Source organism: Chiloscyllium punctatum, chromosome 5 (genome assembly GCF_047496795.1).
Source record: "Chiloscyllium punctatum isolate Juve2018m chromosome 5, sChiPun1.3, whole genome shotgun sequence".
NCBI lineage: Eukaryota > Metazoa > Chordata > Chondrichthyes > Orectolobiformes > Hemiscylliidae > Chiloscyllium > Chiloscyllium punctatum.
In genome coordinates, this window is record NC_092743.1 from 79,890,613 (window position 1) to 79,916,859 (window position 26,247).

At 41.6% G+C, this 26,247-nt stretch overlaps 1 protein-coding gene across 1 annotated transcript in view; it reads left to right on the top strand.

Annotated features, from left to right (window-relative positions):
• The window catches only part of slc25a32b (solute carrier family 25 member 32b), a 52,167-nt gene that overhangs the window by 10,819 nt on the left and 15,101 nt on the right, over positions 1 to 26,247 (top strand). The window contains exon 4 of the mRNA XM_072570621.1: positions 8,400 to 8,560. Coding sequence (XP_072426722.1) covers positions 8,400 to 8,560 — 161 coding nt within the window. The remainder of the gene's footprint in view (positions 1 to 8,399; positions 8,561 to 26,247) is intronic.

The window sequence follows — 26,247 nt, forward strand, 5'->3', positions numbered from 1 at the left end:
GTTTCTGGGTTTCATAAGCTAAAATCATTTCTCAATTGTTCTGGGGCTACTATAGTCTTAAAGGCTTGGATGGTGAAGAATTTGTCAAATGTGTTCAAAAAAATTAATTATCAATTTATGGATGCTCCTACTAGAGAAGGAGAAAAGCTTGACCTTTTGGGCAATAAGGCAAGGCTGATGACTGAAGTAAAAGTGGGCGAACACTTTGGGCCTATCGATTGTGATTCGATTAGTTTCAAAATGGTTATGGAAAAGGATAAGCTTTCCGTAAAAGTTAAAGATTTTAATTAGAATCGTAGAGATGTACAGCACAGAAACAGACCCTTCGGTCCAACCCAATCAAATTGGAATAAGGCAAATTTAATGGTATAAGTTAAGAACTTTCAAAAGTTGATTGGAGTTTGCAGATAAAAGAATGCCTGACAGGTGGGAGGCTTTCAAGAGTGTGATGATGAGAGTTCAGAGGCATTTTGTTCCTTTTAGAGTGAAGGGCAAGACTGGTAAGATTAATAAACAATGGATGAACAAAGATATTGATTCTAGTCAAGAATAAAAGAGAATCTTATTTTAAATGTAGACAACTTGGTTCAATTGAATCTTTTAATTAATATAAAGATTGTAGGGGCATTCTTAAAGAAATCAGGAAGGCAAAGAGGGGATGAGAGAGAACCTATCTTCCAATGCTAATGGATTCTACAAATACATTCAGCGCAAGAGGGTAACTAGAGAGAGAGTAGGGCTTCTTAAAGATCAAGGAAGTCATTGTGTTGAGCCCCAGGAGATGGGAGAGACTCTAAAGAAATATTTTGTGTTAGTTTTTACTGTGGATAAAGAAATGGTGGCTAGAGAATGCAGGGAAATAGATTTTCATGTTGTAAAAACAGTTCAGGAGAGAACCTTACAGAAGAGGAAGTTCGGGCGGTTATAGAGAATATAAGAGTGGGTAAGTGTCCGGGACCTGATCTAATGTGTCTCAGAACATTGTGGGAACTAAGGGAGGAAATTGCTAGGCCCTTAGTAGAAATATTTACATCATCTATAACTACTGGTGAAGTGTCTCATGACTGGAGGGTGGATAATGTTGTACCATTGCTTAAGAAAGATTGTAAGGAGAAACCGGGGATCTGTAGACCTGAGAGTCTTATCAGTTGTGAGTAAATTGTTGGAGGTGATTTTAAAAGATAGGATTTTTGGACATTTAGAGAGGCAAAACTTGATTTGGACTGGTAAGCATAGTTTTGCGCCAGAAAAATAACGTGTCTCCAGCTTGGTCGAGTTTTTTGAGGAAGTTACCAAAAAGGATTGATGAGAGCAGAACAATGAAAGTTGCTTACTTGGAGTTTAGTAAAGCCTTCAACAAGGTTTCATATGGTAGACTAATTAGTAAAGTTAGGACACATGGGATTCAAGGTCAACTTAGCAATTGAAGACATAATTGGTTTAATAGCAGGAGATAGAGAGTGGTGGCAGAAATTTGCTTCTCAGACTGGACGCCTGTCACCAGTGGTGATTCACAGGGATTTGTTCTGGATCCTCTTTTGTTTGTTATTTATATAAACGATTTAAACAAGAATATAGATGTCATGGTTAATAAGTTTGCAGATGACACCAAGAACAGACAGTGAAGAAGATTTTCTAAGATTACAAAAGGAACGTGATCAAATGGGTGAATGGGCTGAAAATGTCAGATGGAGTTCAGTCTGGATAAATGTGAGGTGTTGCATTTTGGTGCAACAAACAAGGGTAGGACTTATACAATTAATGGTAGGGCCTCGGGCATTGTTGTAGAACAGAGAGACCTAGGGGTTCAGGTACGTCATTCTTTGAAGTTTGCATCACGGAGGTAGGGTGGTTAAAATGATGTTTGACACGCTTGCTTTGATTGCTCAGTCCTTTGAGTATAGGAGTCAGGAAATCATATTGACTTTGTACAGGACATTGGTGGGGCCCCTTCTGGAGTATTGTGTACAGTTCTGATCACCAGAACTGCTTTGATTGCTTTGATTGCTCAGTCCTTTGAGTATAGGAGTCAGGAAATCATATTGACTTTGTACAGGACATTGGTGGGGCCCCTTCTGGAGTATTGTGTACAGTTCTGATCACCAAGGATGATATTGATCTGCGTGTGGGTACAATTACAACATTTAAAAGACATCTGGATAGATACATGAATAGGAAAGGTGCCCTGAAGAAGGGTTATACGTGAAACGTTGACTTTTCCACCTCTTGATGCTGCCTGGCTTCTTCCAGCCTCCTGCTTGTCTATTTTAGAGGGATATGGGGCAGGAACAGTCAGGTGGGACTAACTTAGTTTGGAATTATGTTAGGCAAGGACAGGTTGGACCAAAGGCTCTGTTTCTGTGCTGTCTGACTGTATGACCTGCAATGTTTGCACCAATTGTCACAGACCAGCTCCGAATAAACAATTTTCCATTAACTGTCTCCTCTTTTCCCATCAAAAAAACTTAACATAGCTTTTATATTATATTAGCAATAATAGTATATTGACATTAAATATAAAATGGATTTCATAGCAACCATATTTTACATAAGTCCATTTGGATCACAGCATTCTGATTCCTTCATGTGTGCTCATGATAAAGTATCAGATACAACATTGTCATTTCCAGGCACATGAAACATTTTAAAATTGTACAGCCGGAGGGAAGATTAAACTCAGTGGAAACAATCATAGGTTTTGTCTTGGAATTTCTCCAAAAAAAATTCAAGTGGTTGTGGTCCATTTGCATATGTTTCTTTGGCATAGTCAGTGATCCAATGATCTATATTTCAAAATATCTCTTTCTCCAACATTGAACATTTTTGTTGGCATGCAATCAATTTCTTCAAAAAAAAGCAGGTAGTCCGTTTGATCCACATTCACCATCTTATAATGGAATGGCACTGATGTTACTGATTTGACTGGCTTGTCATAATTCGGTGCAGCTAAAATAGGCACCATTCTCAACACAACTTTTAAGTTGACTGACTCTGACATCCTTGGGTCCATTCAAAATTTGCCTTTTTTAAACATATTTGTCAAAAGAGCCATTACAATACAGAAGTTTGGATGAGGTGCACTCATACCAATATATTGCAAAGCATTGCATTTTTGTACCAGTCATGTGAAAATCCAAAGACCCCTTAATTTCACGTTTCTATATGCTACTTTTCTGAAAGATTTATAACCAGATTGGTTCTTTGTAGCTGACCAAACAGTGCAGGTAAGTGGCATGAACGTTCTTCCCACGTTTAGCAGAACACATCCAAGTTGTTGATGTAACTTGATTGGAGGGTGGCAAATGTTATTACGTTGTTCAAGAAAGGGATCAGGGATAACCCTGGCAATTACAGACTAGTCAGCCCTACATGGGTGGTGGCAAATTACTGGAGAGGATTCTGAGAGACAGGATTTATGATTATTTGGAAAAACATAGCTTGATTAGAGATAGCATGACTTCGTGAGGGGCAAGCCATGCCTGAAGCCTTATTGAATTCTTTGAGGATGTGACAAGACACATTGAAGGTAGAGCAGTGGATGTACTGTATATGGATTTTAGAAAAGCATTTGATAAGGTTCCCTATGGTAAACTCATTCAGGAAGTAAGGAGGCATGGGATGTAGGGGAATTTGGCTGTCTGGACACAGAATTGGCTGGCCCATACAAGACAGAGGACAGTAGTAGATGGAAAGTATTCAACGTGGAGCACAGTGACCAGTGGTGTTCTGTAGGGATTTGTTCTGGGACTTCTACCCTTTGTGATTTTTGATAAATGATTTGGATGAAGAAGTGGAAGTGTGGGTTAGAACAAAGAAAATTTACAGCTCAGGAATAGGCCCTTCAGTCCTCCAAGCTTGAGCCGATCCAAATCTACTGTCTAAACCTGTCGCCCAATTCCTAAGCATCTGTATCCCTTGGCTCCCCACCTACTCGTGAATCTGTCCAGAAGCATCTTGAATAAATTTACTGTGCCCGCCTCTACCACCTCTGCTGGCAATGTGTTCCAGGACCCTACCACCCTCTGTGTAAAGTACTTGCCACATGTACTTACCTCCACGGGGGTTAGCACTGCTGCCTCACAGCGCCGGAGACCTGGGTTCAATTCCCGCCCCAGGCGACTGACTGTGTGGAGTTTGCACGTTCTCCCTGTGTCTGCGTGGGTCTCCTCCGGGTGTTCCGGTTTCCTCCCACAGTCCAAAGATGTGCAGGTCAGGTGAATTGGCTATGCTAAATTGCCCGTAGTGTTAGGTAAGGGGTGAATGTAGGGGTATGGGTGGGTTGCGCTTCGGCGGGTTGGTGTGGACTTTTTGGGCCGAAGGGCCTGTTTCCACACTAATGTAATCTAATCTCCCACCTTGAAAGCATGACCTCTCGTTAATGAAACAGAACCTACTCAACTTCTATTCATAGCTAACACCTTCCATACCAAGCGATATCCTCATAAACTTTCTCTGCACCCTCTCCAAAGCATCCACATCCTTTTGGTAATGTGGCGACCAGAACTGCACACAGTATTCTAAATGCAGCCGAGCCAATGTTTTGCACAATTTTAACATGACCTGCTAACTCTTATACTCAGTACCCCGTCCGATGAAGGCAAGCATCCCATATGCCTTCTTGACCACTCTATCCACCTGTGCGGCAACCTTCAGGGTACAATGTACCTGAACTCCCAGATCTCTCTGCTCATCAACTTTTTCCCAGGCTCTTCTGTTTATTGTATAATTCGCTCTAGAATTAGACTTCCCAAAATGCATCTCCTCACATTTGCCTGGATTGAACTCCAACTGCGACCTTTATCCACCTAGCTAGAACACCCTGCACACCATGTGACTTCACTTTCTCCATTAGTTTACCATTGGGAACCTTATCAAATGCCTTACTAAACTCCATGTATATGACATCTACAGCCCTTCATTCATCTATTTACTTGGTCACTTACTCAAAGAACTGTATTAAGTTGGTAAGGCATGATTTCCCCCGCACAAAACAATGTTGCCTATCACTGATAATCCCATTCTTTTCCAAATATAAATAGATTTTAATCCCTCGGTACCTTCTCCAGCAACTTTCCCGCCACTGACATCAGGCTCACTGGTCTGTAGATACTTGGAATATCCATACTACTCTTCTTATACAGGGGGACAACATTAGCACCTCACCTGTGTTTAAGGATGCTACAAAGATATGTGTCAGGGCCCCAGCTATTTCCCCTTTCATCTCCCTCAGCAACCTGAGATAGATCCTATCCGATCCTGAGGAATTGTCCACCTTAATAACCTCTAGCCTACGCAACACATCTTCCCTACTTATGTCAACGTGATCCAGAGTAATCAAACTTCTATTTCTAATCTCAACATTCATCATGTCTCTCTCCTCAGTGAACTGATGCAAAGTAATCATTCAGAATCTCACCCATTTTCTCAGGTTCGACACACAGCCTTCCATCCTTATCCTTTAGTGGACCAATACTTTCTCTAGTTACCCGTTTGCTTCTTATATAAGAATAAAAGACTTTGGGATTCTCCTTAATTCTATTTGAAATAAAACTATTTAGCCCACTTGATTCCTTGTTTAAGACTGGTCCTACTCTCCTGATATTCCCCCGGGGTCCGTTCTGTTCTTAGCTGCCTGGACCTTATGTACGCTTCCCTTTTCCTTTGGCTAGTCATGATTTCTCCGGTTCACAAGTCTTGCCTTCCCTATCCTTTGCTTTCAACGGGACGTCCCTATCCTGCACTATCTTTAACCTATCTTTGTAATCCTCCCATATATCAAATGTAGACTTCCCTTCAATTAGGTTAGTAAGTTTGCTGATGACACAAAGGTTGGTGGAGTTGTGGATCGTATGGAAAGCTGTTGTGGATTGCAATGGGACATTGACAGGATACAGAGCTGGGCTGAGAAGTAGATGGAGTTCAACCTGGAAAAATGTGAAGTGATTTATTTTAAAAGGTCAAATTTGAATGTAGATTACAGGGTTAAAGGAAGGATTCTTGGCAATTTGGAGGAACAAGAGGATCTTGGGATCCTTGACCATAGATCCCTCAAAGTTGCTACTCAAGTTGATAGAATTGTTAAGAAGGCTTATGGTGTGTTGGCTTTCATTAGCAGGGGGATTGAGTCTAAGAGTCACGAGGTTATAAAGCCATGGTTAGACCACATTTGGAATATTGTGTTCAGTTCTGGTCACTGCATTATAGGAAGGATGTGGAAGCTTTAGAAAGGGTGCAGAGGAGATTTACCAGGATGCTGCCTGGACTGGAGGGCTTGTATTATGAAGTAAGGTTGAGGAAGCTAGGGCTTTTCTTTTTGGAATGAAGAAGGATGAGAGGCCTCTTGAGAGAAGTGTGCAACATGATGAGAGGAATAGATCAAGTTGATAGCCAGAGACTTTTTCCCATCGTAGAAATGACTATCATGAGGGGGAAATAATTTTAAGGTGATTGGATTTAGGGGCGATGTCAGAGGTAGGTTCTTTACACAGTCAGTGGTGTGTGCGTGGAATGCACTGTCAGCAGTGGTAGTAGAGTCAGACACATTAGGGACATTTAAGTGACTCAAGTGATAGGCACATGGATAATAGTAAAATGAAGGGTATGTAGGTTAGTTTGAATTTAGATAGGATAAAAGGTTGGCACAATGTCGAGGGCCAAAGGGTCTGTACTGTGCTGTACTACTCTATGTAGTTAAACTGTGCAGTTACACAGTCTCTTAATTAAATTGTTCGTTAATTATGGAATGTTGCTGGTGCATTTCTCATTCCAAATAGTATCACTTTTCATTAATAAAGCCTATCTGATGTTACAAAAGCTGATATTTCTGTGTCTTCATTAGTTAATGGAACTTATAAATTTCCTTTTAGCAAGTAAATTTTATAAAGGTCTCATTAGTTCAAGTTTGCCTTTTCCATGCACTGCAACTGTGCACCTTGTAGGTGATATCTGCACTTCATAGCTTATATGGATGCCAAAAGTTGTTGTCAGTTCTACAGGGTAATGGTGGAAATGCAGTCAGATTTGCCATCACTGCAAGTGCAACATTTGAGTTGACGATTCTGTCGTGTTCTTTGTGATTGATAAATAATTTGAAATTGATCTGTCAGAAAGTAGCTTATTCTATTCTGATTAAAATGATAATGCTACGAAGAAAAAGTAATGATATTCATAGAATAATGTAATATTGAAACATATTGTGCTCAATCAATATTTTTACATTCATGTTTGATTTGACTGCGAGATGTAAACTCTTGCATTAAATTGTTCTGTCACTATCTCTGTTTTGTAAATGGACACTACTTTGATATGCTGTATATTAAAAAGTGCCCTGTTGGAAGCACTTCCCTATATATGGCAATTAGTTGTATTTTCATTGGTGAAATACCCTTTCAGTTTAGTTCTCTTTTTACTTCACCTGTCTCACCCTCACAAAAACACAGTTTAGAATTAATTGAGTGAAAAATTAATTTTTCTGATTCAAACATGCTTAATATCATTCTAACACAGCTTGAGGTTTTCTACGAAATGAGCGATCATTGTAGGAATTTGTTACAGTACCAGCGGTTATGTGTCAAATAACTATCGCTAAGAGAAATATTGATAAGCTTTGCAATCTTAACAATATTTTACATAGAGGAAAATATAGAGCCTCTAATTAGAGCAAGGAGGAAATTGTTCCATTATTATTGGGGTGGCATGGTGGCTCAGTGGTTAGCACTGCTGCCTCACAGCACCAGGGTCCCAGGTTCAATTCCAGCCTTGGGCAACTGTCTGTGTGGAGTTTGCACATTCTCCCTGTGTCTGTGGGTTTCCTCTGGGTTCTCTGGTTTCCTCCCACAGTCCAAAGATGTGCAGGTTAGGTGAATTGGCCATGCTAAATTGCCCGTCGTGTTAGGTGAAGGGGTAAATGTAGGGGAATATGTTTGGGTGGGTTGCGCTTTGGTGGGTCAGTGTGGACTTGTTGGGCCGAAGGGCCTGTTTCTACATTGTAAGTAATCTAATCTAATCTAATTATTGGAGCAAGGAGGAAATTGGTCCAGTATTAGAGATGTTTGATTTGTTTATCAATGGTGCTTCCAATCCTATTGTCGTACACTTCACGGAATGCATCTCATATGTTTTCGTGAAAAGAGATTTGAAAACTGCAAAAATGACCACAAAAGTGGAAAGACCTTTTAAGTGTTTTGCTGGTTCAAAGTATTTCTGGTAGACAACTGCAACGCTTTATGTGAGTTCATTGTGCTAGACGTGAAACGTTTTCGGAAAGTATAGAATTCTATTCAGGTTATTTAAAGTGCAAATGTTGAGGAAGTCACCTTCTAAAGTTTTAATCTCCTTAAGGAATTCTTTTAGATTAGTACTTATTTGTCTCCTTCAGCCCAGGTACATGTATTTTTCAGGTGCAGTGACGCTGTGTATTACAAATCCAATTTGGGTAACGAAGACTCGGTTAGTCCTGCAGTATGATGCAGGGATTGATCCATCAAAGAAACAGTACAGAGGCATGTTGCATGCCCTTTTGAAAATATATCAGAATGAAGGTGTTCGTGGACTCTACAAGGTGAGGTAATAGAACTAATAATTGGATCCCGAAATTGTAAAGTTGACCAGCCAGGATTTTGCAGTGAAAGTAATGATGACGTGATTAGTACTCATGGTTATCAAGAAGTAAGTACGTGCACAGTAAAACCAGAAAAAAGGAAGTTGGTGTATAAGTTTCCCTGATCCTCAAGTTGTGCTATGCTTATGTCTTGTCGAGAGACTCAGCAGTCAAAACATGGAAACTTTACATATGAAACACAATAAAAGTAAGAGCTTACCTCTTCAAGTGTTTATAAATATTTGAAGCCTGCATAAGTCTTTATAGTTACCAAACACCTTCTCTGACATGGAAAATTAACTTGTATAAAATGTTGATTCTCATTCCTTCAGATTTCAATTATTGTTGGGACATTTTAGAGCTCTAAGTTTTTTTTTCTGGCTCTTTAACCTTATTTCATTTTCCTTTTCTTTATTTCACTTTCTGTAAAGAATTTGAATCTTAATTTCCTCGCTTGACACCTAGAATCTCCACAAGAATTCTTGAATTTGGCTAGTTAAGGAATCCTAACATTTTACATTGAGATCCCAGTTCCACTGTTAGGGCACTGCAATTTTTGTTGTGTAATAACTGCAATTTTGATTGCAAAATCCCTTTAAAGTCTGTAAAGACGTGTAAGTGTTAAGAACGGCCAGCATGTTCTATTACTGCTGATCACAAAAACTTGGCCTTTTTCTTTTTAATAGCTATAAGCATAAGTTTGAGTTGTATGACACAAAGACAGACAGTTAAACCAAATCAGCCTATCTCCCTCTGTATTTGCAATGCTATAAAATTTAAATCTTAAAAAACCCTCAGAATTGACCCAAATAGTTCTAAACCAGACTTACTTTGAACAACCAATCCCAAATTCTGTAAATAATCAGTTCCGAATGCCAGCTTGTTGTTTAAACAAAAGACTTAGCAGTTTATTAAACAATACAGTAAGTTTGTGAGAAGATTTGTAGCTCGGGTGCTCGTTGTTGTGGTTCTGTTCACCGAGCTAGGAATTTGTTGCAGACGTTTCGTCCCCTGTCTAGGTGACATGCTCAGTGCTTGGGAACCTCCTGTGAAACGCTTCTGTGATCTTTCCTCCGGCATAACTGATAGCCACGAAACAACATGACCAGCTATCCTTAGTAGCCACACATGTAGATGACAAGTAACATGAGTTCGACTGGGACAACACTACTATTCTCGGACAAGCCAAACACAAAACAGCCAGGGAATTCCTAGAGGCATGGCACTCATCTACAGATTCAATCAACAAACACATCGACCTGGACCCAATATACCGGCCACTGCAGCGGACAGCTGGAACTGACAACCGGAAGCGGCAGAGACAGAGGAAAGATCACAGGAGGCTCCCAAGCACTGAGGATGTCACCTAGACAGAGGACGGAACGTCTGCAACACAAATTCCTAGCTCGGCGAACAGAACCGAACAACAACCAGTAACTTTTACAGAGCAAAATTAAACAACAAAGTAATCTAACTGAAGTCTGTGTTTAAAGCCAGTTTGTCTTCATCCCCATTCACACAAAAGACAGACAAACATAGTTAAAGGATAAATGAAAGATAATAGTAAAACTAGTCAGGTTACATAAGTGGTTTTCATGATGCATTGTTCCACAGCAAAGATTGGTTTTTAATTGATTTTCTGAAGATGCCGATCAGGGACACCTTTTCATCTCACTTAGATGAAGTCAATACTACTTGCAACTTGGAATCTGTTCTCTGAAATTAACTGTTAATAGGATGTTAGGCAGGGAGTTTTTTTAATCTTCATGCTGTCACATCAACACCACTTTTTAAAAAAAAGTCCAATATCCAGTTCAAAACTCTAGTATCTTCCCATCAAACTGATCATCTCCCCACAAAGTTCCAGTTTTCATTTAACTTCTGCCATCTGTTTGAGCATAAAGTTTCTCCTTGACTTGCTGTAACTAATTCCTAATTACTGACCTCGTTACTGGCCTGTATTTATTTTTAATGCAAGCAGCTGCCCACAATCTAAAGGTCATTTTCAGCTCTCATTTATCAGTTCACAGTTCCATAGGCATTATTGAAATTGATAAAACAAAATAAAACAATAATGCAAAATTAGTGAGGATTCTAACACAACAAATTTACTAATGTAGTGCTTTTTGAACTCTTATAATACTTTACCTTGTATTTCTCCATGAGGATGCTAGTTGCATTGCTGTATCTCACCCATCAGCCATGATTATGTAAAAATGAACAAGGTAGTGTCTGAAGTCAATTAACTTGGGGACCTTATCCTGGCTTAATGTTCACAGCTGTTTGCTCACAGCTGGAGTTCCTAGGTGGCAAATCAAGATTAACAAGGTGTGTATTTTTGGTAATGTTAACTTGCTTTCACAATAATAAACTGAACATAAGACTTCGGTTAAATTATTGTAATGCCTATAGAAATTATTTCATAAATAATACTTGTGAGAAACAAAGCTCACACACTTCAATAATTTCAGTCCGAGACAAGATCTGAATCAATAGTGTCATTTATTTTACACTTGCAAGTGGGTGTGCTGTCCCGTGTCTAAGAGGCAAAAGACATACACACACTAGGTTCAATTCATACATAATATTTATATGATTTAATGTCCATTGTTTTACATTGCTCCCTCCCCTACTTACATCATCCACTTCCCTAAGACCGGCCTCCACTACCCCTGTTTGCCTCTTGCCTTATCCGGCCTTGTCTGTGATAAAATGCTTATTTCTGGTCTCACAAGGCTGTTTGACCTTACCCTGTTATAGGTCATTGTTAGGCATATCCCTTCTTCATCATTATCTACCCCCTTCATCTGTGCCTTTCCCGAGGCCGTTCTGATCCCTATGACTCTTTTAATTGGGGTTTGTTCCTGTGTTTTCATAAAAGTGGGAAGCAGATGTTTATACCTACTGTTTGTACAGGCGTATCTAGCTTAACTTCATCCTCTCACAACATCTTATCTATTTGCCCACCGTACCTACTATTGTTCATTGGCACATTTCATTCTGACATACAATTTTAGCTAATACAAAAACAATTCTACATTTCCTCTACATCGTTTCCATTCTTGTTGACTCAGCTCTTGACTAAAACAATTACCCACTGGTGTGAGTTCACCTCCTTTGTAAAATGGAATTGCAGAAGTAACACTAATCCTACTGATATCCCACAATTCCCCCTCTTTCTTTTAATTACCATTTGTTATCTTCTGCAAATATTTTATTTTTAAGCATCGCTCCCGAAATTTGCAAGCATCATCCCGGAGATTTCATCCATCTTGGTCTCACTCATCTGCTCATTATTTAGTCGATAAAGTCCTTCAACCTGATTCCCTTTTAGGGGCATCTGTTTCATTAAGGCTGTTTCAATCAACCTTTGGGTGAGTCCTCGTATACAGGGTATGATACAGCAGCCAATGGCTACTAATACCCCGACTACTACTATCAGGGAAGTAAGGATAGAAACCACCACCCCCTTCCATTTCCCAAACCATGATTCCAGCCATCCTGTGAGAGATGTATCTACTCCTGAATTCTCAGCCAGTTCCTCTGCTAAGGTAGTCAATCCCCTTAAGGCCCGAGTAATTGAACCATCAGGTGCAGTGTTATTAGGAATAAAGGTACAACAGCTTCCTCCTAACATCACACACACACCCCCTTTTTCTGCTAAAATCATATCAAGGGCTATTCTATTTTCCCATGCCATCCTACTTGTCGCATCAAGCTGTTCTGATATTCCTTTAATCGCATCTCTTGTATAATTTATAAATCGCTGTTGATTATAGAAAATGTAATTTATCCAATCTACATTTTTATTAATTGTTACCCACCAAAAGAGAGCTGACTCAAAGCCTGCTGCAATCTGGTTACGAGCCTTAAATTCATCCGGTACTCCCCTAGGGACTCCTACCGAATCAAGATAAATCCTGTCATCGAAAGAAGTGTCTAACAGTAATCTCTTACCCCTTCCCTTTTTCCCTCCTTTGTTTTCCTTCTCAAATGCCAGGGTAAATGGAATTGCCAATTGTACAATTGCACATATCCCTCTCCAATCCGGAGGTAGGGTGGGTCTCAATATTTTGCCTCCACAGTACCACCACAGATCCGCTCGGGGAACCTTTAATGCTGAGTAGTTCCCTCCCTTCTCCGTTTCGGTGACATTCTTAATCTCTGTACATAGTTTCAGCTCCCCCAAATCTTTCGACCGACTTGTACCTCGTCTACGCACACACGAGGTGTGATTTCCAACTGCGGCAGAAAACAGGGGGGGAACTTTTACATCTTTCTTCTCCAAGGGAGGGAACATCAGAGATAGGGAGGTACAATTCCTATCATTCCATGCAGTCTCATCCTGATACAGGGCTGTCATACATTTCATGCCCTTCCTGTCTCGCTTCCACCCGAGCGGAAAGGGAACCACCTGGGCCACTGGTCGACCGGAGGCACATGCATAGCAATTGCTTTTGTTCAGACTTTTTACAGTATACTTTACCCATTCAACCCAGGCATTTGCATCCCCGTACCCAGTTTCTATTTCAATGGTCTGTTTCAAGTCCTTTACCTCTATAAATTTTACTACTTTAGGATCATCGGGAGGGGTGAAAGATTGTATCTTATTACCCAGTAGTTCTACCCGTTTTCCCTGTCCTACACTAATTCGGAAACAACAGCCCAAGAAATCCTTCCCATTTGCTTTCATTTCTATCCCAAATGTTTCATTTAATTGTATCTCATAGGTGACCCCACCCAGGATTGTTTCGTGCCATGTGGTTTTCCTTATTGTTAGGTATATTGGGTTACACTTTTTATCAGGGCAATCGCGAGCTGGTCGGAAGGGGGCCCGGTGTACTGTGACAAGACTGTTATACCAAGTACCGTCCCCAAGGCCATCCCCATAGGACTTAAGATGTATCTCAGAGCTGCGATACTGTCTCTGATTATCTACGTCCCCACAATTTACTAAGCTACATACATCAGCGTCTATTACTTGTGGGTTATCAGATTCAGGAACCGTTAATAATACATATGAAAATGATATTTGATGAAATGCCAATACTAAGAGAGCTAGCATCATAACTCTAAGCATTCCCAGTATTCTAAACATCATGCTGAAGCACAAAAAGACTTAATATACAATCTTACAGAAATAATCCCGCGCTCGCGTCGCCACTGTATAATTAGTTACTCAAAGTCTCTTTAGTCTGAGTTTCAGCGGATCTTGCGTTGATTCGGCTGTCCAGACTTCTTTCTCCACGGGAGGGTCCACTGGCCCTTTGATCCGAGTGTAGTGAGTCCAGCCTTTCTCCGCTGTCCTTATTGCCGTTTCGGTAGTCAAAAGAGCCTGGTACGGCCCTTCCCAGTCCGGCTGTAATTTAGTCTCTGTCCATGATTTTACTAAGATCCAATCGCCCGGCTGGATGGGATGAACAGTGAATTCAAGGGGTGGAGTCTGTGCCAATAAACCCTGTTTCCTTAGGAAAGACAAAGAGGAGGACAAACCCAGTATGTACTTCTTTAAAAACAAATCTTTAGTTTCGGGAATTGGCAATTCTCCATTCGTTCCCAAGTAAGGTAATCCAAATAAGATTTCATAGGGGGATAGTCCCAAGTCTTTCCTTGGGGCTGTTCGTACTCGCAAGAGAGCTATAGGTAAACATTTGGTCCAAGGGAGTCTGGTTTCTATTATCAATTTAGAGAGCTGTCGTTTGAGTGTTTGGTTCATTCTCTCAACCCTTCCCGATGATGGCGGGTGCCACGGAGTATGGAACTCCCAGGAAATTCCCAACCCTTTCATTACCCCCTGTAACACTTTAGAAGTAAACTGTGTTCCTTGATCGGAATCAATATGGTTCACGAGCCCATATCGGGGAATTATGTGCTCCAATATTGTTTTAGACACTCCACTTGCAGTGGCGGTAGCTAGGGGGTATGCCTCAACCCAACCAGATAAATGATCTACTATAAACAACATATATTTTAGTCTGCCTACCCTGGGGAGTTCAGTATAATCTACTTGTATACTCTGGAAAGGTCTCAGTCCTGGGTCTCTTCCTCCCGGGGTCTGTTTTCTCAAGACTTTCTTATTTACCTTTTTGCATATGATACATCCCTCACATATTTGTTTAGCAATTGTATATATTCCTTTACATCCATATTCCCTAAGAACTAAATCACACATTGCTTGTACTCCCCAATGGCTGCCTTGGTGTAGGACGGCCATAATCTCTCGCATCATCATTTTGTTTAACATTTCCCTTCCATCAGGTAACCTCCAATGCCCGTCTGCTGTTTTTACAGCTCCTAAATCTCTCAAATCATTTTCTTCGCTTTCAGTAAATATAGGAGCTTCCCGAGGACCTGGAACAGTAGGTATTAGGGAATGAATCACCACTTCTTGTGGGTTCAGGACTGCTTCCTTAGCCACCTCATCGGCTAATCTATTCCCCCTAACTTCTAGTTCATTTCCTTTCTGATGACCATTTACATGCACTACTGCTATTTCTCGGGGAAGTAATAGGGACTCCAAGACCCGTTTAATCAATTCTTCATGTACTAATTCTTTCCCTCGGCTGTTGATCAGCCCTCGTTCCTGCCATATCTTGCCGAAAGTGTGCACAACACCAAATGCATATTTAGAGTCAGTGTATACTGTTCCCTCTTTATTCTCTAATGCTCTAAGGGCTCTTTCCAATGCATAGAGTTCACAAGTCTGAGCTGACCACCCATTTGGCAACCGTCCTGCCTCCACCACACTACTGTTTGTCCCGTCTACGACTGCATACCCATTATATCTTTTCCCTTCAATCACCCGGGATGATCCGTCTATAAAAAGTCTAACCCCTGCATGAAATGGAACATCTCTGAGGTCCATGCGGACCTTAGTTTGGTATTCTATAATGTCAAGGCAATCGTGCCCTGGATTCTGAGGAGAGTCTCCTTCCCCTTTCCAAAGAAAGGCAGCTGGATTTAAACAATTGTCAGTGACCAACACTAGATCATCCTTTTCTATTAATATTGCCTCATATTTCAGAATCCGCGAGTCTGTCAACCATCGCCCAGCTTTTTGGTTTAGGATTTTTCTCACTTGGTGTGGAGTGCTTACTATTAGGGCTCTCCCAAATGTAAGCTTTCTGCTTTCCTCCACCAACAGTGCAGTGGCAGCCACAGCCTGCACACACTCAGGCCACCCCCGGGATACTGGATCCAGTAGCTTCGAAAGATATGCTACTGGTTGTCTCATTCCTCCCCACCTCTGGGTCAATACTCCCAAAGCCGCTCCCTTATCCACGGTAACAAAGAGGTGGAAAGGTTTATCTAGAGAAGGTAAGGCTAACACGGGGGCATGGATCAAATCTCTTTTGAGTTTCTCAACTAGTTCTTTTTCCTCATCATCCCAACTTAGACATTTGGGTTCCCCCTCTAATAGTTTGAGATATAATTTCTTAGTCTTCAGTGCATAGGAATCAATCCACAATCTGCAATAACCCGTTAGACCTAAAAATTTGCGTAACTCCCTTTTAGTGCTGGGCAGTGGCATTCCCACTATTCCCTCTATCCGTTCCGGGCTTATCTTTCGCTTTCCCTCACTAACTAAATGTCCCAAGTATTTCACTTCTTGCTCCACATATTGTAGTTTGTTTTTAGATACCCGCAGTCCCTGCTGACCCAGGAAATTCAATAATTTGTTAGTGGCTTCTACTACTCTTTCTCTTCTTTTTCCTGTTACTAAGAGGTCGTCTACATACTGCAACAGGGTAGTCCCCTTGGGGCTGCTAAATTTCTCCAATACTTGTTCTAACATCTGTCCAAATAAATTCGGGGATTCCGTAAACCCCTGGGGAAGCACAGTCCATCGGTATTGCTGTTTTCGTCCTGTCTTAGGGTCTTCCCACTCAAAGGCAAACAAATTCCTACTTTCCTCTGCCAAGGGACAGGCCCAAAAGGCATCCTTTAAATCTATCACACTAAACCATTTGTGGTCATGAGGGATCTTACTTAATAAGGTATAGGGGTTTGGCACCACTGGGTGCCTGATCAGGACTATTTGATTTAATGTTCTCAAATCCTGCACCAATCGGTAAGTTCCATCGGATTTCCGCACTGGTAGTATTGAGGTATTATAAGGAGACATACATGGCTCCAACAATCCATCTCTAATCAATCCTTCAATTACTGGCTGCAGTCCTCGTTTACCTTCTATGGAAATGGGATATTGTCGCTCACAGACAACGTCCCCTTTCCTTTTTAAATTTATTTCAAGGGGGGGGATCTGTAATTTTCCACGATTCCCTTCTCTAGCCCATACAATAGGGTCTATCTCTCTCTCCAGATCCTCTGTCAACATTGCCATTTGGACAACTAATTCTTTTTCCTGAATTCCAATCTCCAGTCCTAAGAGGATAATTAAATCTCTCCCTAGTAAGTTACTTCCTATATCAGGGATATACAACAATTCCCCTTTGACCCTATCCTTAGGACCTTCTATCATCATAGGTTCAAATACTGGAACAGTAAATCCCTCCCCTTTAACCCCTGAAACAGTAATTGACCGTGTCGACATTTCTACTTTCTTTGGTTTAAAATTCAGTGATGACCGTGCTGCCCCCGTATCTACTAGGAAGACTACCTCTTCCTTATAGGGTCCCACCTTCAGGTTTATCAAGGGTTCCTGGTGGGCCCCCGAGGGCAGGAACCCCTGACACCCCTATTCTTCATCAAAATTCATAAGCGGAATTGCCCTCTCTTCCCTTTTCAGAGCCGGACATTCCCGCTTAAAATGCCCTATCTTTCCGCAATAATAACATCCCGCCTGTGGAGTCTTCCAGCTCTGCCCCTGTCGCTCGAACCCTCTATCAAATACTCCCCCTTGTCCTCTCCCTCTCTCTCTCCCTTTCTCTCTCCCTCTCTGTCCTACATGCTGCCACCCACCGCTCCGGTTGCTCAATATTGGTTCCATTCTTTTCTTAACTACCTCATCAACCGTAGCTACCATCATTTTCACCTTCTGTTTCTGTCTCTCATCCTCTCTCTTTACAAACACTTTCTGTGCCTCTCTTAACAATTCATCTAATGGCTTTTCACTCCACCCTTCTATCTTCTGTATCTTTCTCTGTATATCTGGCCATGCTTTTGTCACAAAATGTACTTTCAAAAGACCCTGTGCCACTGGGTCCTCAGGGTTCATTCCAGAATATTTCCGCATTGAGTCTCTTAATCTTTGCAAGAAAGCTGAGGGAGTCTCATCTTTCTCCTGTCTAACTTCAAAGGCTTTAGTCAAATTCTGTGACTTCGGAACTGCCTCTTTTATTCCTTTTAGAATCAGGTCTTTCAATTCCCTCATTTCTTCTCTATGCTCCGGATTTTGATTTTCCCACTGGGGGTCTCTGAGGGGAAACTTCACCTCTCCCTGTCCAGCATCCCCATCTCCAATCGGATGTTCCCTGTCCCATATTTTAATGGCTGCTCCCCGTATAAGTCCCCTTTCTTCCCCAGTAAATAATATATTCAAAATAGACATTAACTCAGCCCAGGTATACAGACTGGGCCCCAAAAATTGATCAATTTGTTCAGACAGCCCCACCAGATCCTCAACCAGGACCTTCATTTCTTTTTTAAATGTTCTGACCTCCCCACTGCTGAGGGGGGCACTTACAAACCCAATCTCTTTATCCCCTATTGGTACCTCCCGAAGGGGATAAGTCGTTACGTTCTTCCCTTTTTTTTTTGTTTTCCCCCCCTTTGGCTTTGATTTAGATCCTCCGGAGCCCTCCTCTACATCTACTGCAGCTGTGCTTTCTTTTACTGAGGATTGAGGGTCAGGAACAACAACATCCACGTCCACTGCCCCTTCATCCTCCTCTCGTGAATCATCTGTTTCCTGTCCCTGTCTGTCTGTCTCTCCTCCTCCCCCATTTTCACCTAACCTGATTTTATGGTATGGGGGAGGCAAACAGCCAAGAGGATCCCAGGGACTAGGTGGGGCAGAGGGGGAATCCTTTGTCTTTACTACCATCATTCCCAAACTGCCCTTCCAACAGGTTGCATAGTGCGCCTCCTCTTGACTAAAAGGTTGTTTCTTATTCACATACAAACCTAAATACTGACAGACCCAATCCTCGTCCGAACCATACTTTGGCCAGAAGACAGCCGGACGAAGGATTGGTTCTTTCGTCCATACTAAACAACAATATTTAATCATTTTCTTTTTATCCTTTTCCCTTGTACAAGTATTGCTTGTCCATTCCCGCAACATCCTCCCCAACGGACTTTCAGGAGGAATGTTACCAGGGACTTTTTCTTCTTCCTGTACTTCGTGACAGCTACTCTGCCTACCCCCCATTTCCCGGGGCCTTCGCTAGTCCCTCAGCGAGTAAATACCCCTTGTCCCGGCCACCAAGGCAATACTTAAAAGTCAGGTTTCTTACCTTGGTCTGTGCACAGAGTTGCCTGGCCCCTTATCGCCGTAGTTTCTATCGACCTCCTATCCCTGTCTGATTCAGATGTCTCTCTTGTGGGATTCGTACCAGTCACCCAAGGGAGCAGACCAAACCAGGACACGAGACCGCTCCTCAATGGGGAACGGGACGCGTCTTCCCAGTGTCCAAGGCCAGCCACTCCCCCCGGTGATGGAAGAAAATCCCGGACAGCCCCCAATTGTGAGAAACAAAGCTCACACACTTCAATAATTTCAGTCCGAGACAAGATCTGAATCAATAGTGTCATTTATTTTACACTTGCAAGTGGGTGTGCTGTCCCGTGTCTAAGAGGCAAAAGACATACACACACTAGGTTCAATTCATACATAATATTTATATGATTTAATGTCCATTGTTTTACATTGCTCCCTCCCCTACTTACATCATCCACTTCCCTAAGACCGGCCTCCACTACCCCTGTTTGCCTCTTGCCTTATCCGGCCTTGTCTGTGATAAAATGCTTATTTCTGGTCTCACAAGGCTGTTTGACCTTACCCTGTTATAGGTCATTGTTAGGCATATCCCTTCTTCATCATTATCTACCCCCTTCATCTGTGCCTTTCCCGAGGCCGTTCTGATCCCTATGACCCTTTTAATTGGGGTTTGTTCCTGTGTTTTCATAAAAGTGGGAAGCAGATGTTTATACCTACTGTTTGTACAGGCGTATCTAGCTTAACTTCATCCTCTCACAACATCTTATCTATTTGCCCACCGTACCTACTACTGTTCATTGGCACATTTCATTCTGACATACAATTTTAGCTAATACAAAAACAATTCTACATTTCCTCTACATCGTTTCCATTCTTGTTGACTCAGCTCTTGACTAAAACAATTACCCACTGGTGTGAGTTCACCTCCTTTGTAAAATGGAATTGCAGAAGTAACACTAATCCTACTGATATCCCACATACTCAAAGTGAAGTAGAACAAAGAACAATGCAGCACAGGTACAGGCCCTTTGGTCCTTCAAGGCAGCGCAGCCACATTTTGTCCTTCCATGCTAATACCATTTTCACTTACAGTATCTATATCCCTCTATTCCCTTCCTATTCATGCATTTGAGCAGGTGGGGATGCTGCTAATGTGTCTGCTTCCACCACCTCTGGCAACACGTTCCAGGCACTCTGCACTCTTTGTGTTTAAAAACTTGCCTCGTACATCTCTTTTAAACACACCCTGCACCTTGAAACTACGTCCCCTAGTAATTGATCCTTCCACCATGGGGAAAAAACTTCACACTTTTCACATGATCCATGCCATTCACAATCTTATAAACTTTAATTAGGTTGCCCTTCAACCATCCTGCGTTCCAGTGAAGACAAACCCAGTCTATCCAACCTTTCTTCATTGCTAAAATCCCCCACAGCAGGCAACATCCTAGTAAACCTTTTCTATACGCTCTTCAAAGCATCCACATCCTTTTGGTAGTGAGGTGACCAGAACTGTACACAAAATTACAAATGTGGCCTAGTTAAAGTTCCGTAAAGCTACAGCTACAGCATAGCTTATCTGTCCATGCTGCCACCTTCAGTGATCTGTGGATCTGAACATGTAGATTCTCTGCATAATCCTAATCTACTCAACCTCTCTTCATAGCTAGCATCCTCTATATTAGGAAGCATTCTGGTGAACCTCCTCTGCACCCTCTCCAAAGCATCCACATCCTTTTGGCAAAGTGACCAGGACTGTGCACGATATTCCATATGTGGTTGAACCAAAGTCTGTACAACTGTAACATGACCTGCCAACTCTTGTGCTCAATACACCATCCAATGAAGGAAAGCATGCCACGTGCCACCTTGACTACTTTATCAACCTGTGTTGCCATCTTCAGGGAACAATGGACCTGAACACCCAGATATCTTTGTACATCAAGTTTCCTCAGAACTTTTCCATTTACCATATAGTTCGAGCTTGAATTGGATCTTCCAAAATGCATCACCTTGCATTTGCCCGGATTGAACGCCATCTGCCATTTCTTTGCCCAACTCTCCAATCTATCAATGTTCTGCTGTATTCTATGACAGTCCCCTTCACTATCTGCTACTCCACCAATCTTCGTGCCATCTGCAAACTTGCTAATCAGACAACCTGTACCTTCCTCCCTTTGTATTGTATATCACAAACAACAATGGTCCTAACATGGATCCCTATAGAATACCACTGGTCACAGTGCTCCATTTTGAGAATCTCACTTCCACTACTACTGTGTCCTGCTGCCCAGCCATTTCTCTATCCATCTAGCTAGTACACCCTGCAACCTTCACTTTCTCCATCAGCCTATCATGGGGAACCTTATCAAATGTCTCACGTAAGTCCATGTATATGACATCTATGGCCCTTGCGCCAACAATCAACCTTGTCACTTCCTCAAATTTCCCTACCACTGACGTGAGATTCAGGCTTGTAATTTCCAGGACTATCCCTGCTTCCCTTCTTAAACAATTCAAAATTATTGGCTATTCTCCAGTTCTGTGGGACCTCACCTGTGGCCAGAGAGGATACAAAGATGTCTGTCAGTGCTACCAGAGGACTCCTCATGTACTGTGACAGTAGTCAATTTTAACACATCACTGCCTTCTGAGCTAAGGCCAACTAACTTTCCAAAGTCTCATTGTAGCTATTGCATTCTACCACTGAGCAACCAATAGTTTGGAAAAAAAAGCATCAAAGAATTATCACTGATATTCTTAGTTTTTCTGATAGTTTAGTTTAGACACAATCAAACGTAGAGAGAGGACAGGTTGTATTCCGTTCTGTGAAATCAAACACTTAAAACACACGTTTTAAAAGATTTAACAAAATTACTTATTTCTGAGCAGGGCTGGCAGCATCTGTGAAGAGAAAGCAAAGTTAACATTTCAAATGCAGTGATGTCTCTTCAGAACTGATGATAACTCCAAAAGGGTGGTATTTAAGCTCACAAGAGTGAGTGAATAGGTGGAGATTGATCCCAGAGTGAAAGATAGACTGTTAGACTGATGGATGGTTGATATTAGGCCAGGAAAGGAGAAAACTGATTGTAGCCACTATGAGTTATGAAAACGATTCAGCTATCCTGAAAGCAGCCCATGTTCTTGACAGGGCAAAAGGACATGAAAGGAGGTGTGCAGGCCCTAAAATTATTGAGCTCTTTATTGAGTCCTGATGGCTGCAGGGTTCCAAAGTGGATGATGAGGTGCTGTTCTTCTAGCTTGTGTTAAGCCTCTCTGGAGTACTGCAGCCGTCTGAGGTAGAAATGTTGGCCAGGGAGCATGGTTGAAGTGGAAGTTTGGGGCTGTTTTTATGGAAAGGACATAGATGTTCAGCAAAGTAGTCATGCAGTTTGTGTTTCGTCTCCCCATTAAAAAGGAGATCACATTGTGAGCGGCGAATGCATTAGAACAAACAATGTTCCATAACCCCCACAAAGGGTTAATGGTGGCATGACTGGGGCCTATGATACCTTTGATCTGAAGAAAGTGAGAGGAGTTAAAGCAGAAGTTGCTCAAAGTGAGAATGAACTCGACCAAGCTGAGGAGGGTGGCTTCTTTCCAGGCAGAAGAGGAGAGCCCTGAGACCATCCTGAAGGGTATGGCTATGTAGAAGGACTGCATGTCATTGGCGAAAAGGAAGTGACTGGTGCCTCCAAACGGGACATTTTGAAACTGAGGTAAAGCATCTGAAAAACAGCAAAACAGTTGGTCATCTGCTTGGGAACCTGGCAACCATCAGGAGTCTGTATTGACTTCAATAATTTTTAAGGACTGGATGCCACTTTTCATGTTCTTTACCCACGACCTACATACTGGCCCCTGTTATTACATGGGCTGTCATTACCTGCCCCCCCCCCCATTCACCTTAAATAACACCTTTTACTAGCTACTGTAAATTCTGAAGAAAGTTGCAAGACTAAAATGTTATCTCTGTTTTCTCTCCACAACTGCTGTTGGACCTGCTGAGTTTCTACAGCAATTTCTGGTTTTCGTTTCAGATCTTCAGCATCTGCAGTTCTTTGTTTTAATTTACTTGTTCCTTCTGTGCTGTTCTATCCATTTTGGAAGTAAACTAATTGATTTGTGTATGTTTTCACTAACCGGTCAGGATTTAGATTGAATTCAACATGTCATAAATTTAGTGCATGCCAAATGCAAATCTCATTTTCAGGAATAATGTTCTATTACACAAGAATATTTACCAGCACCCAGAAGAGATTTCTTGGACAGCTTGTAACAGAGTAATCGTGAGCACCCATCATTAGATGCCTATTTAATTTGCTTAAGGCACTGTTTATGTTCAGTGGTATATAAATAAGGGCAATTCAGATTATTTCCTCCAAGTCACTTTCAGCAACATTTTCAGAATCCAAAATGTCATTCATACAGTGCTTCAACTGCAGTGTGATTCCTTTCAAACAGATGCTTCCCTCCATCTTTGCTTTGTCCCAAACCTTTAACCTTTAGTTTACTTCTTTAAAAACCTTTTACTCTATTCTTTCCCTTGATATGACTCTTAACATATGAGGAACGGCTGAGGATCCTGGGATTGTATTCATTGGAGTTTAGAAGATTAAGGGGAGACTTAATAGAGACGTACAAGATAATACATGGCTTGGAAAGGATGGACGCTAGGAAATTGTTTCCGTTAGGTGAGGAGACTAGGACCCGGGGACACAGCCTTAAAATTAGAGGGGGTCAATTCAGAAGAGAAATGCCGAGACATTTCTTCAGCCAGAGAGTGGTGGGCCTGTGGAATTCATTGCCGCAGAGTGCAGTGGAGGCCGGGACGCTAAATGTCTTCAAGGCAGAGATTGATAGATTCTTGTTGTCTCGAGGAATTAAGGGCTACGGGGAGAATGCGGGTAAGTGGAGTTGAAATGCCCATCAGCCATAATTGAATAGCAGAGTGGACTCGATGGGCCGAATGGTCTTACTTCCACTCCTATGTCTTATGGTCTTAACTACATTTCCTCAAGCCAAATACATTTATAGTGCACAACTAGTTTAGCGATTAATCATATCAAGGGCTATGTTTTCATTTGCCAAAACTGGTCATCTTGGAACTTAAATGTAACCTTACCTGTCTTTCCCCTAACTGGTAATTTTTTCTGTACTATCATTTTGGGCTCCAACTCAACGATCAAAGTTCAATGTTCTTTGTCACGGAAGTTGAGAATGGCTTTTCGGTTCCCTCTAATATATACCTCTGTTTAATCACTGATCCAAACTTTCCCAAATCTCCCCTCTTCCCTAACCCAAACTCCGCGTTTTTATCTAGATTCTCTTTTCATGGCGACACGGTGGTTTAGTGGTTAGCACTGGTGCCTCACAGCACCAGGGTCCCAGGTTCAATTCCAGCCTCGGGCGACTGTCTGTGTAGAGTTTGCACATTCTCCCAGTGTCTGCGTGGGTTTCCTCTGGGTGCTCCAGTTTCCTCCCACAGTCCAAAGATGTGCAGGTCAGGTGAATTGGCCATGCTAAATTGCCCATATTGTTAGGTGCATTCGTCAGAGGGAAATGGGTCAGAGTGGGTTACTCTTTGGAGAGTCGATGTGGACTGGTTGGACCCAAAGGGCCTGTTTCCATACTGTAGGGAATCTAATCTAATCATGTCCTTTCCAAGGTCATCTAATCCATGAAATCTTCTACTGCTCTTGACCTTTATTTTGCAATGAATTACTGAGCATCTCTTTCTGGCCATCTTGGTAGTTGATATTTTTAATAGTTCCATATCCTTAAGTACTAGCCTGTTACTTTTCAGATGTTGTCATTGCCTTTCTCAAAAACAGACTCTTAGCAACTCTGTAGGTGGCAGAAATCTTCTTTACTTTTTCAAAGTCCTTGAACGTGCAACTTTTCTGCAACTTTATATTTGAACCCCATATATCAGTACCAAAGTAACTCTTTTCAAAGTTAGAAACAGCTTCCTCATCCTTTTTTCCTCAGATTAACAAAACAGAACTGTGAAAGCTGGAGATCTGAAACAAACAGAAACAGGAATTGTTGGAGAAACTAAGCTAGTCTGGCAGCTTCTGTGGTGAGAAAAGAGTTAATATTTCAAGTGCAGTAGCCCTTCGCAACTCACCTGGTTCATCTTTCTCATCCTCTCAATATGCTCAAAGCTCTTGATGTGGTTGACATCATCAACCTTTTCAATATCTCATTTGTTCTCTAATTGTGTGGGTCTAGCTGTGCCAGCTTCCACTTAGATTTGTCTAGTAATAGTCAGAGATCCTGCTGCATAGCTTCTCTTCTCATTTCTTCACAGCTACATGCAGCTTTCCCTAAGGATCTCCCTTCTGTTTCTTCTCTAAATGCTGTACCTAGGGGATGAGTACAGTCATATTCTGTACGTTGTCACAACTGAACCAATAGGAATAAGTGAATAATTAAGCACCACATTACACATCATTTGATGGCTTGAGGAAAATTTCAGTTAAGCCACCAAGATAATTGACGTTATGGCAAAAACAATTCATGCCAGGTTTTGTCATTGACTAAAGAATTCTATTTGATGTTAACATATTTAACCTTAACAAATGACATAAAAAGGAAACTGATCTATCAAGTGTCTTAAACCATATTCATTTAAAACTTCAAGTACGCCTACCTTCATTTATGAATACAATAGACAAAAGGCAGGCAGTTTGATGTAAATATTATGGTGGAAAAGTTTAGATGGGGAAAGGGAAATTTTTGAAGATCAAAAGTCCCAAGAGTGTGTTAAGTTGTCTCTCAGCTTCTTTCTAACAATGATGTGCTGTTGATTGTATGCCAGTGTGGTTGTTCTTTTTGATAGTTGGTGCACTGTGTTGTCTGGAACAGTGAGTCTCTAAGACCCTGCAGATTCCTCAGCCAGTGCACATAATATTAATTTACCCAAGTACCTTAGCATGTATCAAGAAAGGACTACACAGTACAAGTCTACAGTCAGTGAACCAGGTTGCAACTTCATTTGAAGACAACAAAGGTTAAGAGTTAAATTTTACACTTTTAACAGCTCTGTTGCTAACTATCCGGTATTTCTAGAAACTTGAAATACTACCCAGATGCTCATAACTTTCCTGGTCTGATAAATGGTTCAGTCTGTTCCTCTCTTCACAGAGGACTTTCTCTCACTCTCTATGGTCGGAGGGCGAGCTGCTCCCTCCCTCCCACAGCTGTATCCCATCTTCCCTTGAGCTAAGCCTGGAGAGTG